This window comes from Ovis aries, chromosome 12 (genome assembly GCF_016772045.2).
Source record: "Ovis aries strain OAR_USU_Benz2616 breed Rambouillet chromosome 12, ARS-UI_Ramb_v3.0, whole genome shotgun sequence".
Taxonomy (NCBI): domain Eukaryota; kingdom Metazoa; phylum Chordata; class Mammalia; order Artiodactyla; family Bovidae; genus Ovis; species Ovis aries.
The window spans coordinates 80,026,059-80,047,564 of NC_056065.1; the positions used below are offsets into that span (position 1 = coordinate 80,026,059).

At 63.3% G+C, this 21,506-nt stretch overlaps 1 protein-coding gene across 9 annotated transcripts in view; it reads right to left on the reverse strand.

The window, feature by feature from the left end:
* The window catches only part of NAV1 (neuron navigator 1), a 195,517-nt gene that overhangs the window by 9,757 nt on the left and 164,254 nt on the right, over positions 1–21,506 (reverse strand). For 6 of the 9 annotated variants that reach the window (XM_042229499.2, XM_060396780.1, XM_060396778.1 and 3 more), the window contains 23 exons: positions 19,969–20,107; positions 19,236–19,524; positions 17,932–18,622; positions 17,321–17,746; positions 16,576–16,617; positions 15,974–16,122; positions 14,419–14,589; positions 13,671–13,723; positions 13,219–13,242; positions 13,042–13,119; positions 10,555–10,638; positions 10,321–10,432; positions 7,099–7,220; positions 4,076–4,272; positions 3,771–3,963; positions 3,125–3,293; positions 2,755–2,852; positions 2,548–2,643; positions 2,181–2,340; positions 1,642–1,877; positions 904–1,058; positions 678–749; positions 111–307 (listed from right to left, as the gene is read on the reverse strand). In XM_042229499.2, the coding sequence (XP_042085433.1) occupies positions 111–307; positions 678–749; positions 904–1,058; positions 1,642–1,877; positions 2,181–2,340; positions 2,548–2,643; positions 2,755–2,852; positions 3,125–3,293; positions 3,771–3,963; positions 4,076–4,272; positions 7,099–7,220; positions 10,321–10,432; positions 10,555–10,638; positions 13,042–13,119; positions 13,219–13,242; positions 13,671–13,723; positions 14,419–14,589; positions 15,974–16,122; positions 16,576–16,617; positions 17,321–17,746; positions 17,932–18,622; positions 19,236–19,524; positions 19,969–20,107 (3,953 nt within the window). The remainder of the gene's footprint in view (positions 1–110; positions 308–677; positions 750–903; positions 1,059–1,641; positions 1,878–2,180; positions 2,341–2,547; positions 2,644–2,754; positions 2,853–3,124; positions 3,294–3,770; positions 3,964–4,075; positions 4,273–7,098; positions 7,221–10,320; positions 10,433–10,554; positions 10,639–13,041; positions 13,120–13,218; positions 13,243–13,670; positions 13,724–14,418; positions 14,590–15,973; positions 16,123–16,575; positions 16,618–17,320; positions 17,747–17,931; positions 18,623–19,235; positions 19,525–19,968; positions 20,108–21,506) is intronic. The other 3 variants (XM_060396784.1, XM_042229501.2, XM_060396777.1) reach the window with 2 other exon arrangements.

The following is a 21,506-nucleotide window of genomic DNA, read 5'->3' on the forward strand; positions in this document are numbered from 1 at the left end:
GACCCGCGGCTCTAAGGCTGCAGGCGTGGGGCCAGTGAGCCCTCCACACGCTGAAGACGCGGGGGGGAGAGGGGCCCCCACCAGCCCCGCCCGGGGGGCGCAGGCCGCACCGATGAGGAAGTCCGAGGTGCTGTGCTTCTCCAGGAAGGTGTGCAGGTGGTACCACAGCTTGGGCACCCAGTCCAGCACCCGCAGCAGCTCCTCCCTGTTGGCGTTGAGGTCGCTGTCCGACTCCACCAGCTTCCTCCTCAGGTAGCGGACCAGGAAGCCGTTGGCGGGCTCCACATTGTTGGAGAAGGTCAGCATCCTGTGGCCAGGGACACAGAGGGCCGGGGGTGGGTGGGCACTGCACGAGGGCAGGTCGACTCCGCTCCCACCCAGCCCGAGCTGCCTGCCTCCCACTGACGCCTGCGGGTCTGCTGAACCCAGGGCCGAGGCAGAGCGGGCACTCAGATCAGTGACCCCCTCAGGTGACCCTCGGACCCCACTGGCCTGGACACGGGGTGTGTGGGCAGAGGCTGCCCCTCTTCCTGTGTCACGGGCCCATCTCCCTCGGCACCGACACGGCACACGCCTCCTCTCCCAGCCCACAGGGCGCCGCTGCTCCTCTCCTCCCGCTGTCCCTCCGGCCAGATCCTGGACTGAACCGGTTTACAGACTCGGGCCATAGGTCTTACCTGAAGCTCAGGTGCAAGCCGTGATTGGGCGTCATTTTTACTGGTTGATTAGTGGTACCAATAATATAAGGACTGCAGGAAGACAGAGGAAGACGACCGGTTAGACCTGTCTGAACACTCGATTTCTGCCGTGTGCTACCCCCCACCCCGTGGAACGCTCACAGCTTGGGGTGAACTGGGCTCCCTTCTGCCCGCTGTGGTGAGTCTGGTCCTGACTCCAGCTCACCATTTGTGATACTTGCACGTCAGGGCCCCATTGACCAGCTCACTGATGGAGCCTGCCTCACTCAGGTCATCCAGTAGGATCACCAGGGGGACGTCCCCAATTCCTGTTTCCCGGTCTATCTGATTGGCCAGGTTGGAGAGATACAGCTGCAGGTCCTGAAATGAAAGAAGCGGGCGGTCAGCACTCAGGAGCAGCGAGCCCCTGGACCAGCCTAGCAGAAGAGGGTTTCGGAGGAGCTAGGCTGGTTCTGGATCCCGGGAGGGGCCTTGGTCCCTGTGAGGTGTGCCTGGACCGGTGACTGCAGAAGCCTGCCACCCCAGCCTGATCAGCAGTGGCCCCTGAACCCCTGGTGGTTGGGGAACACGCTTGTCTTAATCACGCGCTGGGAGCCCCCTGCAATGGCCATGCCTCCCCGGGGGCACGGCACGCAGGGACCAGCACAGCGAGCGGCAGATCCGAGGGCTCCCCTGAAGGAAGCCAGGCCGCCCCGGGGAGGGAGGAGCCTGGAGTGGGGCTGCGCGGGGGGCGGGGAGGACCGTGGAGCAGGGGGTCGGGGCGGAGGTGGACGGAGGGGGCACGGCATGCAGGGACCAGCACAGCGAGCGGCAGTTCCGAAGGCTCCCCTGAAGGAAGCCAGGCCGCCCCGGGGAGGGAGGAGCCTGGAGTGGGGCTGCGGGGGGGCGGGGAGGACCGTGGAGCGGGCGGTCGGGGCGGAGGTGGACGGAGGGGCAGGGCCACCTTGCAAGACTGCTGGTGCATGTTGAAGGTGCTGACGATGCCCTCGGTGACCTCACGGCCGGAGCGCTCCACCAGGTACTCGGCCAGCCGGTTGGTCAGGTAGGTCTTGCCGGTGCCGCTGGGGCCCGAGAGGACGAGCCGCCGGTGCTTGAGCAGCAGGCCGATGTAGTGCTGCATCATGGGCTTCGGGATGAGCGTCTCGAACACCAGGCTGTCCACACACTTCTCCCTGAGGCCTGCAACGCGCCTGCCCGCGTGAGCCGGCGCCCCTGCGCCCAGCAGGACCCCCTGGGCTGGCTCTGGGCACACAGGGCAGGCTGTGTGCTATGGGGGCGGGTGGAGGGGAAGCCCAGGTGGGGCAGAAACATCCTGTGAACAACACATTCCCTGGGACGAGTCTGGAGCAGGTGAGCCTATCTTGAGTCTCATGGCGACCTCCACCCTGCAGCCCCTCACCCAGTTCCTGCTCCAGGAATACACGATGGACCGCCTGGCAGTCCCCCCATTCCACAGCCCTGCACCCAGGGTCTGGGACTGACCTTTGAGGGAGACCGCTATGTTGTTAACCCCTCGGCGGCAGGGGGGCAACTCTGGGGGCTCCGCGTCCAGGAGCCGCTTCACGTGGCTGACACTGTAGCCGTGGATGGACTCAGTGCTCAGTCCCAGCGTGGAGGCTGGGTCCATCTTAGATATGTAGTCCTGACGGGAAGGGAGGGGAGAAAAGAGGTGCTCGAGAGGGACGCAGAGGAGAGCAAGAGCGCAGGACGAGCAGCGGCGCAGGGCACAGCGGTCCGCGAGGAAGGGGAGGAGCTGTCTGTCTCCTGGGGGCTTCTGCACGGAGCCTCCGAGGCCCGGGCCCCCGTGTTCTCAGAGGACCGGCAGCCCCTGAGCTCCTGCACTTCTTACCTTGAACACCTGGAAAACAGCACCGTCCAGCAGCTTCCAGTCAACCTGCCCGCTGACCTTGCTGCACCCCAGGAAGAACTCCTGCTGCTTCAAGTCCTGTGAGGCCAAGGTGGGCGGCTCAGGAGCCGCGTACACTGGGCTCAGGGGTCCTCAGAGCCAAGGCTTCTCGAGTGGAAACGACAGTGTCACGGCCCCCAGGTTCCTTACCCCTTTGATGATGTGCTGGGGGGGCAGCCTCACCACCACCCGGAGAGTCACCTCCTCCTTTGGACCACAGGTGCTGATGCCGTCCATGGGGGACAGGTCTGGAGGTGGGGAACAGGAATGCTGGTTTGGGGAGGCACCCCAGACTATCCTACACCTTCCCGCCACTCCCCTTCCCACAAAGTCTGTATCTACCCCAAAGAAGCATCAGGAGTCCAAGCCCAAACAGTGCTTAGGGTTTCAGGACCACAGCGACCCTTGGTGTCTCAGCAGCACTGGTACCTCTCTGACCCCAGGAAGCCGCACCAGAGTGAGTGAGGGGGGAATCCCTTCCTTCTTTTCACCTGCCCAGGGCCTTCGCCCCAACAGGTACCTGTGTCTGCGAGGCTTGGGCTGAAGGAATGGGTGAGCGCCAGGCCCAAAGAGCGACGAGGGGAGGGTAGAGCCGACGATCCCGGGATCTGCCCAGGAGCGGAGCCCGCCGAGGGGCCTGGGGCCACCTTCAGCCGGTCGTTCTCTGCTTTCAGCAGGTCCACCTCCAACTGTGGCAAGAACGGGAGGGTCTGGAACCTCGGCCACCGGGTCCTGCAGACCCGCCCCGCGCTGCATCTCTCTCGCAGCCAAGAATCCAAGTCGCGTCCCCTCCTGCAGCCCCGCCCCTCCCCGTATCCCGGTCCTGCGCTCCATCCCGAAGCCCCGCCCCTCCCCGCATCCCCCTGCGCTCCATCCCGCAGCCAATCCCCGCATCCCGCAGCCAATCCCCGCATCCCGCAGCCAATCCCCCGCGGCCCCGCCCCGCATCCCGTCCAGCCCCGCCTGGCCCCGCGGCCCCGCCCCGCATCCCGTCCAGCCCCGCCTGGCCCCGCGGCCCCGCCCCGCCTGGCCCCGCGGCCCCGCCCCGCCTGGCCCCGCGGCCCCGCCCCGCCTGGCCCCGCCCCGCCTGGCCCCGCCCCGCCTGGCCCCGCCCCGCCTGGCCCCGCCCCGCCTGGCCCCGCGGCCCCGCCCCGCCCAGGGCCGACCTGCATGTTGTGCATAGTCTCCCGCAGCTGGTCCAGCTGGTGGGCCGAGTTGAGGGCTTCCAGGCGGATGTCTGTGAGCTTCATCTCCTTCTCCCACAGCTCCGAGCGCAGCTCGGACACCTCCTTCTTCTCCGGCTCCTCCTCCTCGCTGCCATGGAACAGCCGGGCGTGGGGGGCCGGGGGAGTGGGGCCCCTGGAAGGAGGCGCGGAGCACTGGGCTTTAGACCCCGAGCCCGCGGGCGGCCGTCACCGGTCCCGCGGCCTGGGGAGGGGGCTACAGTGGGGGGCGGCCCGGGAAAACTTACTCGGGGGGGTCGGTGCCCGCAGAAGACGAGGTGGAAGACTTGATGGAGGGTGAGGCGGTCTCGGTGGACGCGTGCTGCAGTTTGGGGGACGAGGGGGCGGAGGAGTCGGGCGTGGCGATCTCCTCGATGTCAGAATAGGAGGAGGCTGACTTGGGCCCCTTCTTTATACTGAAGGCTTTGTTGAAGGAGCTTCGGAGCTAAAACAAAGCAGATTGGGGAGAGCGCTGTGAGGCCAGGCCCTGGAGATGGGGAGGCGGGAGGGGGCTTCTGAGACACAGGCCGGAGGAAGGGATGTGCGGCAGTGGGCACGCCCTCAGGAAGGCGTCTCTGGCCTTGTGGCAAGAGGGTGGGAGACTTGCCTAGGAACTCAGGCTGAGTGACTGGGACTTGCTGCACTGTGGGAACGTCCTGGGTTTTTTCTCCCCCTTGGGGGCACCCTGCTGTGAAGGGACAGAGGGGACCCCCAGGGGCACGGGGTGTACCTCCTGGTGACCCTATCCTGCTTTTTTCAGATCAGCCACTGCTCAGCCTGCAGCCTGGCTCATGTGGGCCTCAGGACCCACCTCTGAGCTGGGCTTATCAGTCAGATCAGAGCCTATCCAGCAGATACAGACAACACGATTCTGTGAAATCAAAAGATGGGAGTGAACTAAGCTCCTTTACTGCCGCCCGCACTCAGCACACTGCCGGGCACAAGTGCTTTCGACCATGCGCACTCAATTGTGCCAGAATTCGGGGAGCTTCCCAGCATCTCCTCCAAGTGTGCAGGGGGAACTGGCTTGGTCTTGGGTGCTGGTGAGCTGGGTGTTAGGGATACGGGAGGCGAACCGGGGATCTGTCCCACGCCCGTCACATGCATCCACTGAGCATGCACACACACGCAGGGACACGGAGATGGAGCTGCAGCCGGAGACAGAGAGTAAGGAGGGTCAAAGCAAACCAGGTCGCTGGGGCAGCAAGAGAGCAGAGTGCAAATCTGAGGACTCTTGCCAGGTGTCTCCTGGGGCTCGGGACAGCTGTGGGTGGTGGTGGTGCAGCAGGGGTGTGTCGGGGTCTCTACCAGGAAGGACATAAGCAAGACCCATCTGGCTCGATGCGGGTGTGAGGGGGGAGTGCGTGTGCAGGGCTGTGCCCTCTCTGGGCAGTTCTCTGTGGAGACGGAGACCTGGGACTAGGGCGCGAGCCCCCTGCGTCTGTCTCTAGCCCCGCGTCTCAGGAGACCGTGTGTGCTCGCTGTGACCCCACCTGCAGGGGCCACCTCCTAAGGCCGTGGAGATCCTAAGTGGGAACAGTGCTCCATGCGGGTCTGTGTTTCCAACGCAGAACTGTTGGGCAGAGGGACTGTGCGGTGCGATGTGGTGAGGGATGCTGGGGCCAAACGATGGAGCAAAACAGACCCGGGCTCGGTCCTGAGGGACGTCTCCGGACGTCTCCAGGGAGGCCGTGAGTGTGGAAGGGAGCACTCCTCAGATCTGAGCGTCTCGAGGGGCTGGAGTCCACCTCGGGGCAGTGCCAAGCTATGGCTCAGGTTTCAGTGATCACCCTGCACCTGGCCCTTTCCTCCCAGGACCCTCGGGCAGGCTCTAGGGGGCAGAACCTCTTCTTGAACCTCCCCCTTCTGACCGGCATCTGCAGGAAGCACCGCTCCCTGTCCACCAAGATCCCATCTCGATTCCACCTCCAGTGGGCTTCTGCCCCGCTGTGACACTCTGCCTGCCTCCCGGGAACAGCCGTCTATGAACTCCCAGAGCCGCGCTCACTGAATTAGCAAGCATTCCGACACCACTGGATTGCCATCAGTCTTATATGGGCTGCTCTGTCTCCCGGGCAGTCCCCAGGCTCTTTGAGATCACAGACTCCATGTCTCCTGCCCTCTGCCACTGCTGGCAAAGGGTTCGAGTGGACTTTATGTGTCTGGCTTGTCAGGGCTCGCTGTTTTTTTTTGACGTTTATACCCTAATCCTCGAAACCCCTTTGTCAACCCCACGGCTGCTCGGAGGGCTTCAGGCTTGAGGGTGCTCTGAGGCCCCAGCCCTCACCTCTCTCTGGTTCATTTTACTCCAGAGCTAAATCTTCAGGCCACACCCAAGCTGACCTGGCCTCTGGCAATCGTGGTAACGCTCACCCCCTTGGAGCCTTCCATCTGGGGCGTCTGGGGTGGACTCTGGCGCCAGGGGAGACGGGAGGGGGTGGCTCCCTCCCACTGCCCCAGCCAGACCCCTCCTCTGTCCTCCAGGGCTGGCCATGGGTCGACATGCAGGGAGGGTTAGGGGCTTGGCGGAAGTGGTCACGGTTAGTCTCATGAGTGGTGGTCTCTGTTTAGGGGGAAGGGGTTGCTCTGGAGAAGGGGAGGGTATGGCAGAGGCAAAGAGGAACGGGGAGCAATGAGTGTCTTACCTCGTAGACCTGGAAAAAAATAGGGATTTTAAGTCAGCATTTTGAAGGAAAAAAAAGAAGCAACACTTAAATCACTCATTTCACACAGCGGCCCGTCTGGACTACACCACACTCTGTGCACAGGCTCACTGGGTGGGGCCGGCGGCGGGGGGGGGGTGTGCCCCTGGGGCTCCCCTCCTTCACACGGGCAGCAGGGGGCATGGTGATGTCAGAAAGGGCACCCCAAGTCAGCTTAGGGTTTTCTGGGAGACACGAACAGCTAAAACGTCTCTCTCTGGACCAGTCAGGCAGTACAATGTTCCTTCTGGAGTGATCTGGCAAGTTCCACGAATCTCTCTCCAGCAGCATCTCAGATCAGTGGCTCTGCTCATAACATCTCTCCACAGCACGGGAGGGGTGGGCACAGGTAGGCCAGTCCCTCTGAGGACCTCCTGCTGCTGCTGCCCACTAGACGTGTGTGGGGCTGCAGGGGGTGGCTGGTGCGGGGGCAGACCCTGCTCTGGGTGGACACCACCCGGGGCTCCCATCAGACGAGACTAGCGTGGCAAGCTCAGGGAGGTCAGCTCCTGTGCTTCAGTGGGGTGCCCCCCGGTGGCCCACACGGCTCCCCCCAGACCTTCACCTACCCAGCTCTTCTTCTTCTTCTTCTTGGCATCGGCCTCCTTGCCGCTGCTGATGCTGGAGTGGCTGGTGATGCTGTTGAGGCTTGAGATGCTGTCGGAGGAGTTCTGCCTCTTGATCCGGAGCTCTGGGGGCCAAGCACAGGGGCGGACACAGAGCCGGTGGCTTTAAGGCGATACTGTGAGGCTGGAGGCCGGGCTTGCTGCAGGAGGAAGGGGAGGAGGCACCCACCTCCTTGTCTACATCCTTCATTTGTTGGGAGCATCCTTCCCACAAGCTTTTGTTGGGTGTCAATCATATTTCAACATAAACAAACAAGTAGGAAACGATCCCTGTTCTCAAGAAGCTGCTAACAGGAGAAAGACCAGCACAGAACCCAGTGACCTCGGTTCGAGCAGCGGGGATGAGGGGCAGCCCAGGCCTCCACCGTCCCCCAGGTACTGGCTGCCACCCTCGGGACTCGCTTCAGAAATACTGGCTGCCAATACTGGGTGGGGGGGGAGGTGGGCGGCGCACAAGGCCAAGGGCCTTGCATTTAACCCTAAAGGGCTTTAATTTCCCTTTTAATCTGATGAGCAGAAAAATCTCTTCAGCTCTTGGAAAAGGTTTGTAATGGCACCAAAATGCCCTCTTCTCCTACTTAAGGGAAAGAGAGTGTTAGTAAATGAGGCAGCCTCTGAGTGCTGGCAGAACGGAAGCTCTTCAGGTGGGACGTGGAGAAGCTGCTGCAAAGGCTGCGCGGGAGCGCTGGGGTTTGGGGCACAATGGGGAGCTGGCGCCCTTCACAGGGCCTGTGGGGCACAGGTAAGGGGCAGCGGAGTCCAAGCAGAGGTGCCGGGCGACCAGACGTTAATGCAGCTGCCTCTGGCTGTGCGGGTCTTCACCGCTGCCTCCCGGCTCCCTCCACCTGCACCGGCTCCCTCCACCTGCACCGAGCTGCGCCGGGCGGGGCCACTCTCCTGCCGCAGAGGCTCCTCCCCGCAGGGGTGTCCCTCGTTGCGGAGCAGTGGCTCAGTTGCCCTGAGGCTTGCGGGGTCTTTCCGGGCCTGGGATGGGGCCCATGCCCCCCGCGTTGGCACGTGGATTCTTAACCACTGAACCACCTCGGAAGTCCGAGGACTGGATTTGTAAAGCCTTATTTTGAAATCGTTACAGATTCACAGGAAACTGGGGACAAACGGGCAGGGAGGCCCTGCGCACCGCGGCCCGGTGAGCTTCTACTGCAAAGGCCAGAGAGCAAACGTTCCAGGCTCTGGGGTCATTTGAGCTTTTACAACCGCTCAGCAGTGCCACGTGGCATTAGAACAGCCACAGATGATATGTACATTAGTGAGCACGGCTGTGTGCCAGTAAAGCTTTATCTGAAAGCAGGTGGTGAGCCAGATGAGCTATGGTCTGCCAACCCCTGGCTTGCATTTTCCTCCAGAACACGCGTTGCTTTTGTGATCAATTTAATTTACAATCAGTCAATCATGAAATAAAATGGAAGGCAGCAAAGCAACTGTTCACTGTGACGCCTGGAGACCTAGCTAGTTGTGAGGCTGCCAATTAGGATTTTAAAGCACGCTATACAGTACTTTCAAGAGCAAAGGACGTGCTTCAGAGTCAGTCTTCAAAGGCAAAGCTAGGAGGTCTCTCGCGCCTTTGAGCTTCTGCGCCGTGCGCATGTGCTCTCTGCCTACAAACCACATGGAGTCAGGCGCCACTGCTTTAAGCGTTTTCTCTTTGAAGGCTCCTGGAAATCCTGGCCGAGCGGGACCTGGGTCACCAAGAAGGAGGAGGACCACACGAAAGCTAAAGGCAGGGTGCACGTATCCATCCCTCACAAACGTATCTGAGGAGTCAGGCTACTTGGAGAACTAGGCTCAGCGCCCCAACCTGTCGCTGAGGAGCCGTGTTCAAGCAAGTCTCCTGCCTTCTCGGGTCTTACTCTGAACTACAGAGCGCACTTTGCAGGGCTGCTGTCTGGACTAGATGAGCCAATGTAAGCACAGCGATCAGAGCGGGGCCTGGCGTCCTGCAGACGCTCCTAAAGGCTGGCTGTGTCTGTGGCCAAGCTGGGCAGAGGAGACAGGAGAAACGGTGGGAGGCATGGACACCGCTCCTCCTGCTGACGGCCGAACACGTTCTCTTTCCCTCTCACTTGCTTTTCTGAAATGTTTCAAACTCACAGAATCACTTAAAACTAAGGCTGACCTCTCCGTTGAGCGCTGAGAACCACGTGATCTCCGTCTCACTCGAAGGGTAGCTTCTTTCCCCTCAGAGAACCGAACTGAGTGCCAAAGGCGGTCACACACACGTCTGTGCACGCACACACGCTGTCAAGGGAAAGCGCTAGCTCTTCAGAGCAGCTTCAGGTTCCCAGCAAGACTGAGAGGGTGCAGAGTTGCCCTACCTCCTGCCCCCACGTGCAGGGACACCCGATGGGCACCCCCACCGCATGCTGCGTCTTCTGCAGACGCCGCCGCCGCCCTGGCGTCTCAGCAGCACTCAGAGCCCACAGCCTACACTGGGGGCCACTCAGCGCCACCTTCTGGGGGTTCAGACAGATGGACAAGGACCTGCGCCCCCGTCCCCACGTCCTCCAGAGTGCCGTCACGGCCCTACGGATGCTGCGCCCTGGCCTGGGCACCCCCACCCCCTGCCCCACCCTTTCACTGCCCGAGTCTCGTCTCTCCCACAACGCCCTGCAGTCGGCATCACAGAACACGCAGCCTTTCCCGACGGGCTCTGTCACTGAGTAACGGACGTTTCCTCCGTCGCTGTCACCGTGCGGCTAGAGCACTCAGTGCTGAGCGACAGCTCATCGTCTGGCCACAGCACCGTTTATCCATACGTTTGTCCATGCAGGACAGCTGGGTTGCTCCTGAGTTTTGGCGACTGTGAAAGAAGCTGCCGTAAACACCCACATCTAGCTTTTTGTGGGGATGTGATATTTCTGCTCCTTTGGGGAAATTCCAAGGAGAGTGACTGCTGGGCTGCACAGCAGGGGTATCTGGAGTTTGAAACTTGAAGTGCTATTTCAACAACTGTCTGTGGCAGTCATCTGGGGTCCAGGGAGAGGAGCCCTGGTCTCCCTGAGTCCCTCGGGTGGTGGGGCCATGTCCCCGCCACTCCTCACTGTCAGGACCCTCACCTTCTGGAAGTTGCCGGCACATTCTGGAGACAGAGAAGCCCTGCAGTGACCCTCCTTCTGGCCCGGTCCCACCTCTGGCCAGAGGGCCTACCTTTGGGCGTGGCCTCTGAGGCACTGAGGGCCCCTTGAATGACAGCCTGCGCCTCAGAGTTCTTCTTCTTCAGGAAGTCGATGGTTTCCCGTAAGTCCAGCAGCTCAGTGTCCTAGGGAGGAACAGGAGAGGTGTCAGGTGGGCTGGGGCTCCTGCTCTGCGGGCTGGGCCCGCGCTCTGCAGGCCTGACAGGGAGGGCAGGACGGGTGCGCGCTGGGGCTGGGGAGGCCTCACCTTCTCCTCGGCGGTCTCGGCCAGGTGCCGCAGGCGGCAGGTCATGCTCACCAGGCTCTGCTCAAAGGCCGCCACCAGGTTGGCCTGAAACAGATGGGCACGGGACGCCTCAGGTGCCGGGGCATGGGGGGCGGCTTGGCTGACTCTGGGGGTCTCAGGGAGGACCAGTGCCAACCAGCCTCCTGGCAGCCCTTAAACCTTGCTTCCCACTCTGGCCTGAAGACATGCTTTGGGGCACAGGCATCATCACGGTCCGGCAGGTCTCTGGAGGCGTCTAGAGGCCTGGCTGTTCCCACCCCCGGGGAGGCGTCCCCTCTGGGGCCCTGGCTCTGCCCAGCGTCACTCCTCGCCGAGCCCGCCACCCCCCAGAACGGCCTGGACCCAGGCGCCCCGGGGCCTCTGCTCCAGTTCTCCCGCTTTCCTCCGACAGATCCAGCTCAAGGCCCTCGGGGCAATTCCGCGTCTGGCCGCTAGGTGTCAGGCCTGCTCCACAGGAGCGAGGGGTCCCCAAGAGGACTGCAGGGCGGGGAGGGGTGAGGGGCCCACAAGGCAGAGAGGAGGGGGTCAGGCCGGGAGGGCAGAGCTCCAGCTCTGCCAGCTGGGGGGCTCGGGAAGTGGGAGCTCACAGAGGAGAGGGCCAGCCTTGGGGGGCGTCTAAGCCAACTGCGATGGGGAGGGGGCTGGGGGTGGGCGGGGGATGCCCCTCGAAGAGCTCTGAGGCCTGCAACCCCTGCTTCCTATCGACCCCTGCTCCCTGTCGCCCGGCGTCTGCCTCCCTGGGAGTCAACCCTAGGGTTCGCCCCTGCCCTCGAGGAGTCTGGAGGCCTCTCGGATCCAGGGAGCAGTGCCCCTGTGTGCTGGACTCCTGCCTTCCCGGCCCCGGGGCCCCTCTTGCTTGGTGTCTTCCTTCCCACCCATCTGTGGACACGGGTCCCCTCATGAGAGGCCTTCAGACCCTGGCTCCTGGGGCCCACCCCAGCCTCTTTGGTCTTGGGCTCCCTCTCCTTGGGGGGTGCTGCCGCCCGCCTCCCCATCATCCCCGCCCACTAGGTGGTCCAGAGTGGCCAGAGCTCAGCTGGGAACCCAGAGAAAGGCTGGTGAGAGGCAGGGCAGGGTGTCCAGGCTGCCCAGCGTGGGTAGCTGGGGAGGCCCAGGAACAGGGCCCAGGGTCTGAAATCGGGACCGAGGGCCTTCCAGAGCGCTGGGGTCGGGGCTCGCACTGAGGGCAGGGCTCCGACCCTCGGGGCCAGGCTGCCTCTGATCCCCAGGAGAGGTGGCTCTCAGCCAGGGGCACGTCCTGCTCTCAGAGTCGCCCTCCAAGTCCACTGTCCGGACCCAGCTCGCCCCCCGCCCCGGAGAGTGAGGCACTGGTGGGGTGCAGGGTCAACGGGTCAGACGCGCTCCTACTCTCTGCCCCTGGGGACCCCAGACAGGGACTCCCCGGGTCTGCGGTGTGATGGCCTTGGTGGGCGTGGGGCGCAGGCCAAGTAGAAAGACGGGTCTTGTTTCTCTCTCTATTCTGTGTCCCAGCTGTGGGGAAAAGCCTGCCACGGGCTGCAGACAAGCTGGTGAGCAAACACTGACCACTGGGAGCCTGGGGAAGGGAAGAAACGGAGCCGGGGTGCGGGCAGGATGCGGCCGCCGGGACGTGCTGGGGACGCCCAGACTCGCGGCGCAGTCTCGGCTCCATGGGAGACCAAGGCCGGACAGCTGGGCTCCCCCGGGAGGAAGGGGAGAGAGGAAACCAGCGGAAACTGCAGACACGGCCGCTCTGTGCAAATACTTGGAAGGCTCCGGAGACCCGGCTCAGCTGTTGTTTACAGCTTTTGGGGAAAATGGCTCTTATGTCTTCTGTTTGCAGCTTGGCCGCTGGGGAGACGCTGCCGCGGCCTTGCTCGGGGCAGCTGTTTCTCCCCATCGTGCGGGGTGGAGAAACCGAGGCCACGAGAGACGGTCTAAATGGGCCGACTCTGGCAGGCTGAGGGAGGGGATGAGAAGGCGGGTCCCCAGCGAAGCTCATGTCCTGAAGAGCTGAGGCCACTGTGGCCGCGGGCAGGGGCTGGCTCCTAAAGCCTCGCCAGCTGGAGCTCCAGCGCCCAGCCTGGGGCGGTGCAGGACAAGGTGTGAACAGACAGGCCATGCCCCAGACGGGGCAGAGGGCTCCCGGGAGCCTGTTAATTTTGACCCACGACTAACCACCGTTGCCCAAGCAAGGCTGCTTCCTCCTGTACACACAGCCACTGATACAATCCTTTCTCCAGCGAGTTCACAGGCATCACACGGCCACTCGTCCACGCCCGTGAATTGAGATGGGGGCGAAGTGGCTGTTTAGAAACCCACAGACTCGGGGGAGGAGAAGCCAGCCCTCAGTCCTCTGCGCCTATGTAACTGAAGCCCAGGGGACACCCGGGGAGACCTCTTCAGATGGACTTGTCCAACTGGGGCCCACACAGCTGCCCCTCTCTGGGCCCACCTCTGGGCACTCACGTTGGCCGAGAGCTGAGAGGTCAAGGTGGCCACTTTCTCCTGGGATGACTCCAGTTCCCTGCGAAGCTTTCGGATTTGCTGTGGAGGGAGAGAAAGGCACACTCACGGTGGCAGAAGGGGTGGGAGGCGGGGGAGGAGGGGGTGCGGGGTGTTAAAAGGCAGAGGCGGGGACCCTACCTCAGACTGCATCCTCTCCTCAGCCTGGAGAAGGAGCCCAGAAGCGGGGGAGAGAGAGGAGGCGGTTACACGGAGGAGAGAGCGCACAGACGCGCGGCAGCGGGACGCGGGGCACCAGGGCCCTTGCAGGCTCAGACCCCAGACCAGCGTTTAGCCTCCTGCCAGAGCCGCGTCCCCCGGGGGCCCAGAGGGAGCTGGCCTGAAGGCTGACCTCGTCTCCCCCGATCACAGGACGGCCCGGCCCCACCAGGAGCTGCCGTCTCCACACACCCCGAGGGTCCTGGGCGCCGGAGCTGCCCACCCGCCCTCCCTGACACAGAACCCGAAACCAGGGCACCCTCTGTGTCGCAGAGTTACTCAGGGACTGGCTGAGGCCAGAAGGGCCCGCCTGGTGCCCTGATGTCCAGGGGCTCCCACCCGGCCCCCCGCCGCAGAGGGTCCAGGGCGCTTACTGAGGAGTACGTGGAGGAGGCGCTGGAGGCCAAGGAGAGCACGGAGCCGTGAACTGCAAGAGAGGCGGCGCCAAGGGTTAACAGAGAGCTCGGGGAGGCGGGGCGCCCAACACAGGGCCGAGGGGTCAGGCCGAGCCAAGGACTCCAGGCACGGTCAGAGCCGCTCCCCCCTCCGAGGGCAGGGGCAGGAGAGGACATGTCCCCGTGGGACGCAGAGTCGCTGCACCAGAGCTGCTCAGGATGAAACCCGGTCCTGCCTGTGTCTCCTTTCTCAGCGAGGACCTTGTGGACGAGAAACCCCCAAGTGCAAGGCCCTCACTGCGACCCCAGGATCAGCGTGGCGGCCCTCCCGAGAGAACTGGATCAGGCAGCTGCAGGAGCCCCGGGACGAGCGTCCTGAGGTCCCCAGGCCTCCCCCCCGAGAAAGCCCGGCTCCAGGTCTGACCACACCCCAGAGCGTGGCCCCGAAGCTGGTCTTTGGAACGCTCTGAAAAGAGGATGGAGAAGCCTGCTCTCTGAAGGGCTGGAGCACCACTCCTGAGTCCCTGCCAGCTCCGTGCGTGGGGGTCCTGACAGCCACTGCCCAAAGGCCCTGGGCCCCCAGACCTCCGAGGCCTGGGAGGAAAGCGTGGGGATGGCCCGGGGGGATGTTCTGTGAGTCAGACAGTGTGTGAGGTGGGAGAGGTGGGTGGGCGAGGGGACCAGCGGAGCCGGGATGAGCGTGAACCGCGCGGGCGTGAGGTCTCACCGTCGTCCGCAGGGTCTCGGAAGGATCCTGACCGGATCATCCCCTTGGGTCTCTCGGCCAGGGACAGGGTGCTCCCCGTTTGGGAGCCGCTGTACAGCTCGAAGGCCGTCTCGTGGGCGGGGATGCTGTTGGAGCGGGTGATTCTCGGCGTGGTGGCCGCGGTGGGGCTCACTGGAAGGACAGAGCGGGGCAGGCGGGGGGAGAGGCGACGGGGCGGGGGGGGGGGGCGGGAGAGGAGAGGGAGGGGCATGAGCCTTGGTCCCGGGGCACCAAGGGCGGGGCAGGGGGGAGGGCAGGAGAGGAGGAAGGCGTGTGTGCTGGGCTGGGTGTGGGGAGCAAGGCCTGGGGGGGACCTGCGTCTGAACCAAGGGTTCAGAGTGCGGCCTGTGTGAAAGCCTGCCTGCCCTGGAGACAGGTCTGGGGGTCAGGCTAGGGGCCTGGCAGCTTTTCCAAAGCCTTCACCTCGCTCGGATGTGCCGATGAAAACGTGGCCCCGTGTTTCCCTAACACACAAGGGGTGGCCTGAGAGTTCACAGCAAGACTCAGATCTGAGCGACGAGGAGAGTCAGTGAGAGGGGAGCCCCCAGCGGGCACGCCGCTCCGGGTGGACCCCTGGGACACGGTGCCGCCTGGCCTCAGCCTGGCCTGGGGGTCAGAGCCCCCGCGCGCTTCAGGGGCTGTGTAGCCTCACTGGCTTGAGTCGGGCCCTCTCAGCCCTGCCTCTCGGCCTGCAGGCCCGGGGGGCTCCACAAAGACCCAGGCGGAAGACCTCGGCCTCCTCAGGGCCCCTCAGCCGTGAGGCGGCTTACAATCACAGCTTGGCCGGGTCCCTCACTCTCCTACGTGGTCCCCACCCTCCCGTCAAGAGCCCTGAGGGGACCAGTTGGCCTCTCCTCAGCCTGCTTTCCTCCTCCGGCAAGATGGCCCATCCCGGTCTGCTCAGAGGCCCGGTCAACAGGTGCGTCCCAGGACCTCGGGCTGGGCCAACTGCGTTCCTGCAGAGGCTGGCCGAGGAGGAAGCCACAGGCCAGGCCGGGCGCCATCCCTGAGGGCCCCTGGCCCTCGGCTCCCAGGAGGCAGGGCCGTGAGCCCTGCCTGCGCCCCGCCTGTCTCCAACCAGCCGCCCTCTGCGCTTACAAGCTTCCCCTTGCCCTCAAAGGCCAGAAGCTTGTGGCCAGCACGGGCTCACGCAGCCCTGCTCCCGGGGCAAGCCTGGCCCTGTTGGGGGCAGAACCCCTGCGCCCGGCCGGTGCCCCTCCAGCCCCCCAGCAGCCTGGCGCCGAGGGTGGCACACGGGGCGGGGGGCGGCCGCCTTCGGGCCTGAAGCACGGCCTCCCAACACTCAGACTGTCTGATGCTGCGCTGGCCACACCCTGTGCCGCGGGGCCGCCTCTCAGCCCCAGGCCGCGGGGCGCTCGGCCTTCAGGCTCACGCGGGGTGGGTGAGTGGAGCCTCCGTGACCCAGCCCGCGTGGGTGACCCCAGTGTGAGGCGGAAGCCGAGGCCCCCTGCCCCGCCCTGCCCTTGGGCGCGTGGCGGTCCCCGCGGGTACTGACCGATGTTGGTGAGTTGGCCCTTGGCGCTCAGGGACATGGACAGGGCGGGGGGCGGCGGCAGCTCCGACTGGTCGTCCGACTCGGGCAGCCCCGCCGCGGCGTGGGAGTGTCGCCGCTCCTTGGCCTCCTCCTGGGAAGGCAGCTGGTACCTGCGAGCGAGCGGCAGCAAAGGGCACGGCTGGGTGTCTGCCACCGGGGCTGGGGGCGGGGGGTGGCAGGAGCGGCCAGGCCGCCCTCGGGGGCAGCGTCCCTGCAGGGCCACCCGAGGCAGGGCCAAGATGACAGAGGGGGCGCCGGGGCGCCCGCCCCGAGGCTCGGGACACCGCCCGGGGGTTCCAGGCGTGGGCTGCAGGGCCTGCTGCTGGGGGCAGAGCGACCCAGGCCTGGGCCAGCTCAGGCCAGTGTGAGATCCCGCACGGAGACTCTCCCTCTCTGTCACCAGAGCAGTGACTGGCCCCCGGTGGCGCTCGGGCAGGGTGAGCCTGGGAATGGGTCCCGGAGGAGGCGGGGGGTGGCACGCACAGCCGGGGCTGGGGCCAGCACGGCGGCTCACTCAGGCCAGGTGCCCCAAGGGCAGGAAAGAAAACACATATGAGGGTTACCTGAGCCCCTTCTTGGGGAGAGTGTTCCGATCCCGCTGACTACTGTGGAGGAAGAAAGAGAAGCTCGTGGGTTCAGAGTTTGGGACCACAGGCTTGACAGACACGAGACAGGGCCCTGGGCGTCGCTGTGAGCCCCTCGGCTCCACGAGCACAGGGCAAGACGCCCCTGGCACCCCTCACGGTCTGAGAAATAGTTCCGAGACGCTCCGCGTTTTTCCCCGATTAGCTTTGTTTTTTGACTAGGGATTGAACCCACGCTCTTGGCAGTGAAAGTGTGGCGTGTAACACTGGACCAGCAGGGAACTCTCTGACTTGCTTTTCAGAGGTCACATTAGGGGGACATCCCTGGCGGTCCAGGGGGCTCTCTACACTCCCAGTGTGGGGGGCTGAGGCTCAGTTCCTGACCTCAGGCAAAGATCCTGCCCACCGCAGAGTGTGGCCAACGTAAGTAAGTAAATACAGATAACTGTTCTCATAAGATGATACGATGGGCCACGGAAAGCAGCATCTGACGTTACAGAAGTGATTTGGGGCCAGGACGGAGAAGCTTCAGTCAGCAGGTTAAACCCGCCAGAAGTCCTGGAGAAGTCCGCCAGCATCTATGGCCTGGCTTCCCATGAGGGAGATGAGAATCGGAATCAAAAGACAGAAGCGAAAGCCTGTTCATCCACAGCGCGAGGAGCAGACAGGCTTAATCACACAGACGCTGAAGGTCACGGAGCGGGAAGCTGACTCGGCCGCCTACCTGTCCAGCTGCCCGGCCCTGGGGCTTCCGCTCCAAGCCAGCTCCTCGGCGTCCTCCGCGGCGGGGGCGGCGGGGGCAGGGGTGCCGCTGGGGAAGGCGCTGGGCAGGCTGATGGGCATCTGCAGGGATTCCATGCTCCGGTGCAGCCCCGAGAGCTTGGGGTACATGCGGGGCTCCTTGGGGACGCTGAAGCCGCTCATGAGCTCCAGGCCCTGCGAGAAGCTGGCCGAGTTGATGTTGAGGATAGGGGCCGGGCTGGGGGTGAAGCAGGAGGCGAGGGGGCCCCCGGCAGCCGGGCCGGGAGTGTGCAAGTCCGCGGCCTTGGGCGTGTGGGCGTCGCCGGACGCTGGCAGGTCCAGGCTGTTGGAGTTGACCTTGTCGAGGTTGGCGAGGGACGGTGGCTTGATGAAGCTCTTGGCCGCAGCCCTGGGGAAGCAAAGACAAGACAGACGTGTGGGCTCCAGGGTTAGGGAGGCGACGGGCAGCTGGGACCTGGGCCAAATCCTTGTCCTCTTAGGTGCTCTGAGCGCCCCTGAGACCAGGGAGGACCCCTGACCTGGCAGGGCGGTGCAGGCCGTGGCGAGTGGGGTGGGCACACACACAGGACATACCTGAGTGGGGTGGGGGGCAACTCCGCCAGCTTGGGGGCCGGGGTGTGGCCTGCCTGGCTCCGGGCCGTGCTCTCGGGGGAGCCGACGCTCTTCAGGGACAGGCCGTCGGGGCCCAGCGCCTCGGCCTTGGCCTTGGCCTTTTCCTTCTCGCGATCCGTCTGGTTGACGGGGGCAGGGGCAGCCCGCCCGCTGGCCACCTTGGAGGGCTCCTTCAGCCTGGAGGGCGCCAGGCCCGCTGGCTTGCCACCGAGGAGGCTGGGGTCGATGCTGCTGACGGGCCGGGGGCCGCCACGCCCGCCAGTCACGCTCATGGAGCTGGACTTGGCTGGCCGTGGCAGGCTGCGGTACTGGATGTTGGAGCGGGCGCCCGGGGCCAGGAACCCGGGCTCTGCGCTGTTGGACACGTCCAGGCTTGTCTTGCGTCCGTTCGCCGGCTTCACAGGGATGCCTGAGGACTTCTGGGCCTTGCCGAGCGTGGCCGAGCCCCCGGTCTGCACGACGGTAGCCGTGCCCGTGGCAGGAGGGGGCTTCTTGTAGCCGAAGGACCCTGACGTGGACGGGCGTGCGATGCCCGAGGGAGGCTTCTTGGCATCGCCCAGGCGGTCACGGCCGGCATCCGAGGAGGAGCGCTGCAGGCCTGCGCTCTTCACAGCCAGCTTGGCCTTGTCGGAGGCCTTGCCCTCGGGTTTGCCTGTGGAGGGCGGGCGCTATGAGCAGGGGAGAGCCAGCGTCTGCCCCCCAGGAGGAGGGGCACCGTGGGGTGGAGCGCCTAACTAGGGGCGATTGGGGACCCATGGGCCTAGAACCCTTCTGGGCAGGCCTTGCGTCCAGCTGTTCAATTTCTCTTGTGTTTTGGTGTTTTCTGCTCCCAGGCTAGGAGGTCCCAGCTTGGCTGAAATCACAAGATGATCAGGAAGGGCACACATCTAACAGCCGGCCACCAAGGGCCCGCCCCAGGAGCAGCAGCACTCTGATGCCGCCAGTGTCTCCCGGGACGCCACACGGGCCCCCAGGAGGTGTGAGGACATCGCCCGAGAGCCCAGGCGAGGAAAGGAATCACTGGGCAGTGTGGGAGGTGGGTCAGACCAGGTTTCCTCCTGCCCTGCGTCTGGGCTCAGCCTTCTATGCAGGTGGAGCCCTATGCCCGCATCTGTCTGCCTTCCCTGACTCAGGACTGTCTGGAGACCTGCTGGGTGGCGTGCGGAAGCTGCGCGCAGGCTGCCCCCCGCCCAGGGGTTAAGGGCCAGAGGACCGGAGCCACCAGGGGAGCAGGCCGCGGCCCTGGGCCCTGTGCCTGGGCTCACCTGCGACCTTGAGGGCACTCTGGGCCGTGTGGGTGATGGGCGAGGTGACCGCCACAGGCGGGGTCCTGCCCTTCTTCAGGGGCCCGGGCGGGCCCAGGCCGGCCGGCTTCTTCAGCTCCCCGGCCTTGGGCGTGCCATCGCCGCTCTCGCGACGCTCCCGCCGCCACTCGGGCCCCATCTTCAGGCTGCTGCTATCGTACTCCAGCTTGCGGGGGGCCTTCTCCTCCGGCTCGCTGAGCCAGCTCAGCCCGCTCTCCGCCAGCGAGCGCTTCTCCGAGTCTGTGCGCAGCTGGTGGCGAGAGAGAGGGCAGGGCGGACGCTCAGTGGGACAGGGAGGCAGGGACAGGGGGCGAACGGGTGCTAAGGAGGGCCCTCCTCTCCAGGGGACTCGGGGACCCGGCTTCTGCCTGCACCCCAGGCTGCTGGCCGGCACAGCGCCCTCTTCTCCAGGTGGGACAGCACTCACAGGCACCCTACGAACGGGCGTGGGCACCAAACAGACCTCCCCCCAGACAGCAGATCATGCCCTAGGTGACTGCCTGGACGCTACCGGTTCCCTCCCGCCAGCTCAAGGACTCGATCCCGTGCACGTGGGGACCAGTCCCCCGGATTGGCACACGCAGTGTACACGCCACCCCGCGCGTGCAGGGCACACGCCACCCCGCACACAGACGCAGCCGGTCTGCCCGTGGTTGGCCTGGAGAAGGCGGCCCCGCGTCTGCACCGCACCCACCACTATTGTCGAGTTCCTGCGAGACGCCGTGGGCGTGGTGGGCAGGGAGTTGAGTGAGGAGCTGGCATTGAACTCTTCGGAGCTGAGGTTGTCGGAGGCATCACTGAGCCCACTGCTGATGGAGCTGCTCTCATCCCAGCTGCGGGCAGGAGAGAAAGGTGAGTCGTCAAGACAGAAGCCAGGGCGAGAACTGAAGTTCCCTTAAGGAAAGGATGGCGGCACTCAGCATACAGACAGGCCAAGAGCAGAGAGTCTGGGGGTTAATCCTAGATTTGCTGGCAGCGCAAAGAGTGATTTAAACTTGCTTACATTAAACACCCTGGTGATGTTCTTTCACAAAAGGAAGGGACTAGCTTTATTTGTTTGTTTCCAAGGCAAAACAATCAACATCAACCAATATCACAGTAATCCAAGTCTATGCCCCAAACAGTAATGCTGAAGAAGCTGAAGTTGAACGGTTCTATGAAGACCTACAAGACCTTTTAGAACTAACACCCCCAAAAGATGTCCTTTTCATCATAGGGGACTGGAATGCAAAAGTAGGAAGCCAAGAAACACCTGGAGTAACAGGCAAATTTGGCCTTGGAATGCGGAATGAAGCAGGGCAAAGGCTAATAGAGTTTTGCCAAGAGAACGCACTGGTCATAGCAAACACCCTCTTACAACAACTCAAGAGAAGACTCTACAAATGGACATCACCAGATGGTCAATACCAAAATCAGACTGATTATATTCTTTGCAGCCAAAGATGGAGAAGCTCTTAACAGTCAGCAGAAACAAGACCAGGAGCTGACTGTGGCTCAGATCATGAACTCCTTATTGCCAAATTCAGACTTAAATGGAAGAAAGTAGAGAAAACCGCTAGACCATTCAGGTATGACCTAAATCAAATCTCTTATGACTTTACAGTGGAAGTGAGAAATAGATTCAAGGGACTAGATCTGATAGACAGAGTGCCTGATGAACTATGGACAGAGGTTAGTGACATTGTGCAGGAGGCAGTGATCAAGACCATCCCCAAGAAAAAGAAGTGCAAAGAGGCAAAATAATGGTCTGAGGAGGCCTTACAATAACTGAGAAAAGAAAAGATGTGAAAGGCAAATGAGAAAAGGAAAGATATGCCCATTTGAATGCAGAGTTGCACAGAAGAGAAAGGAGAAATAAAGCCTTCCTTAGTGATCAATGCAAAGAAATAGAGGAAAACAATAGAATGGGAAAGTCTAGAGATCTCTTCGAGAAAATCAAGGATACCAAGGGAGCATTTCATGCAAAGATGGGCTCGATAAAGGACAGAAATGGTATGGACCTAACAGAAGCAGAAGATATTAAGAAGAGGTGGCAGGAATACACAGAAGAACTGTACAGAAAATATCTTCATGACCCAGGTAACCATGATGGTGTGATCACTCACCTAGAGCCAGACATCCTGGAATGTGAAGTCAAGTGGGCCTTAGAAAGCATCACTACGAACAAAGCTAGTGGAGGTGATGGAATTCCAGTGGAGCTATTTCAACTCCTGAAAGATGATGCTGTGAAAG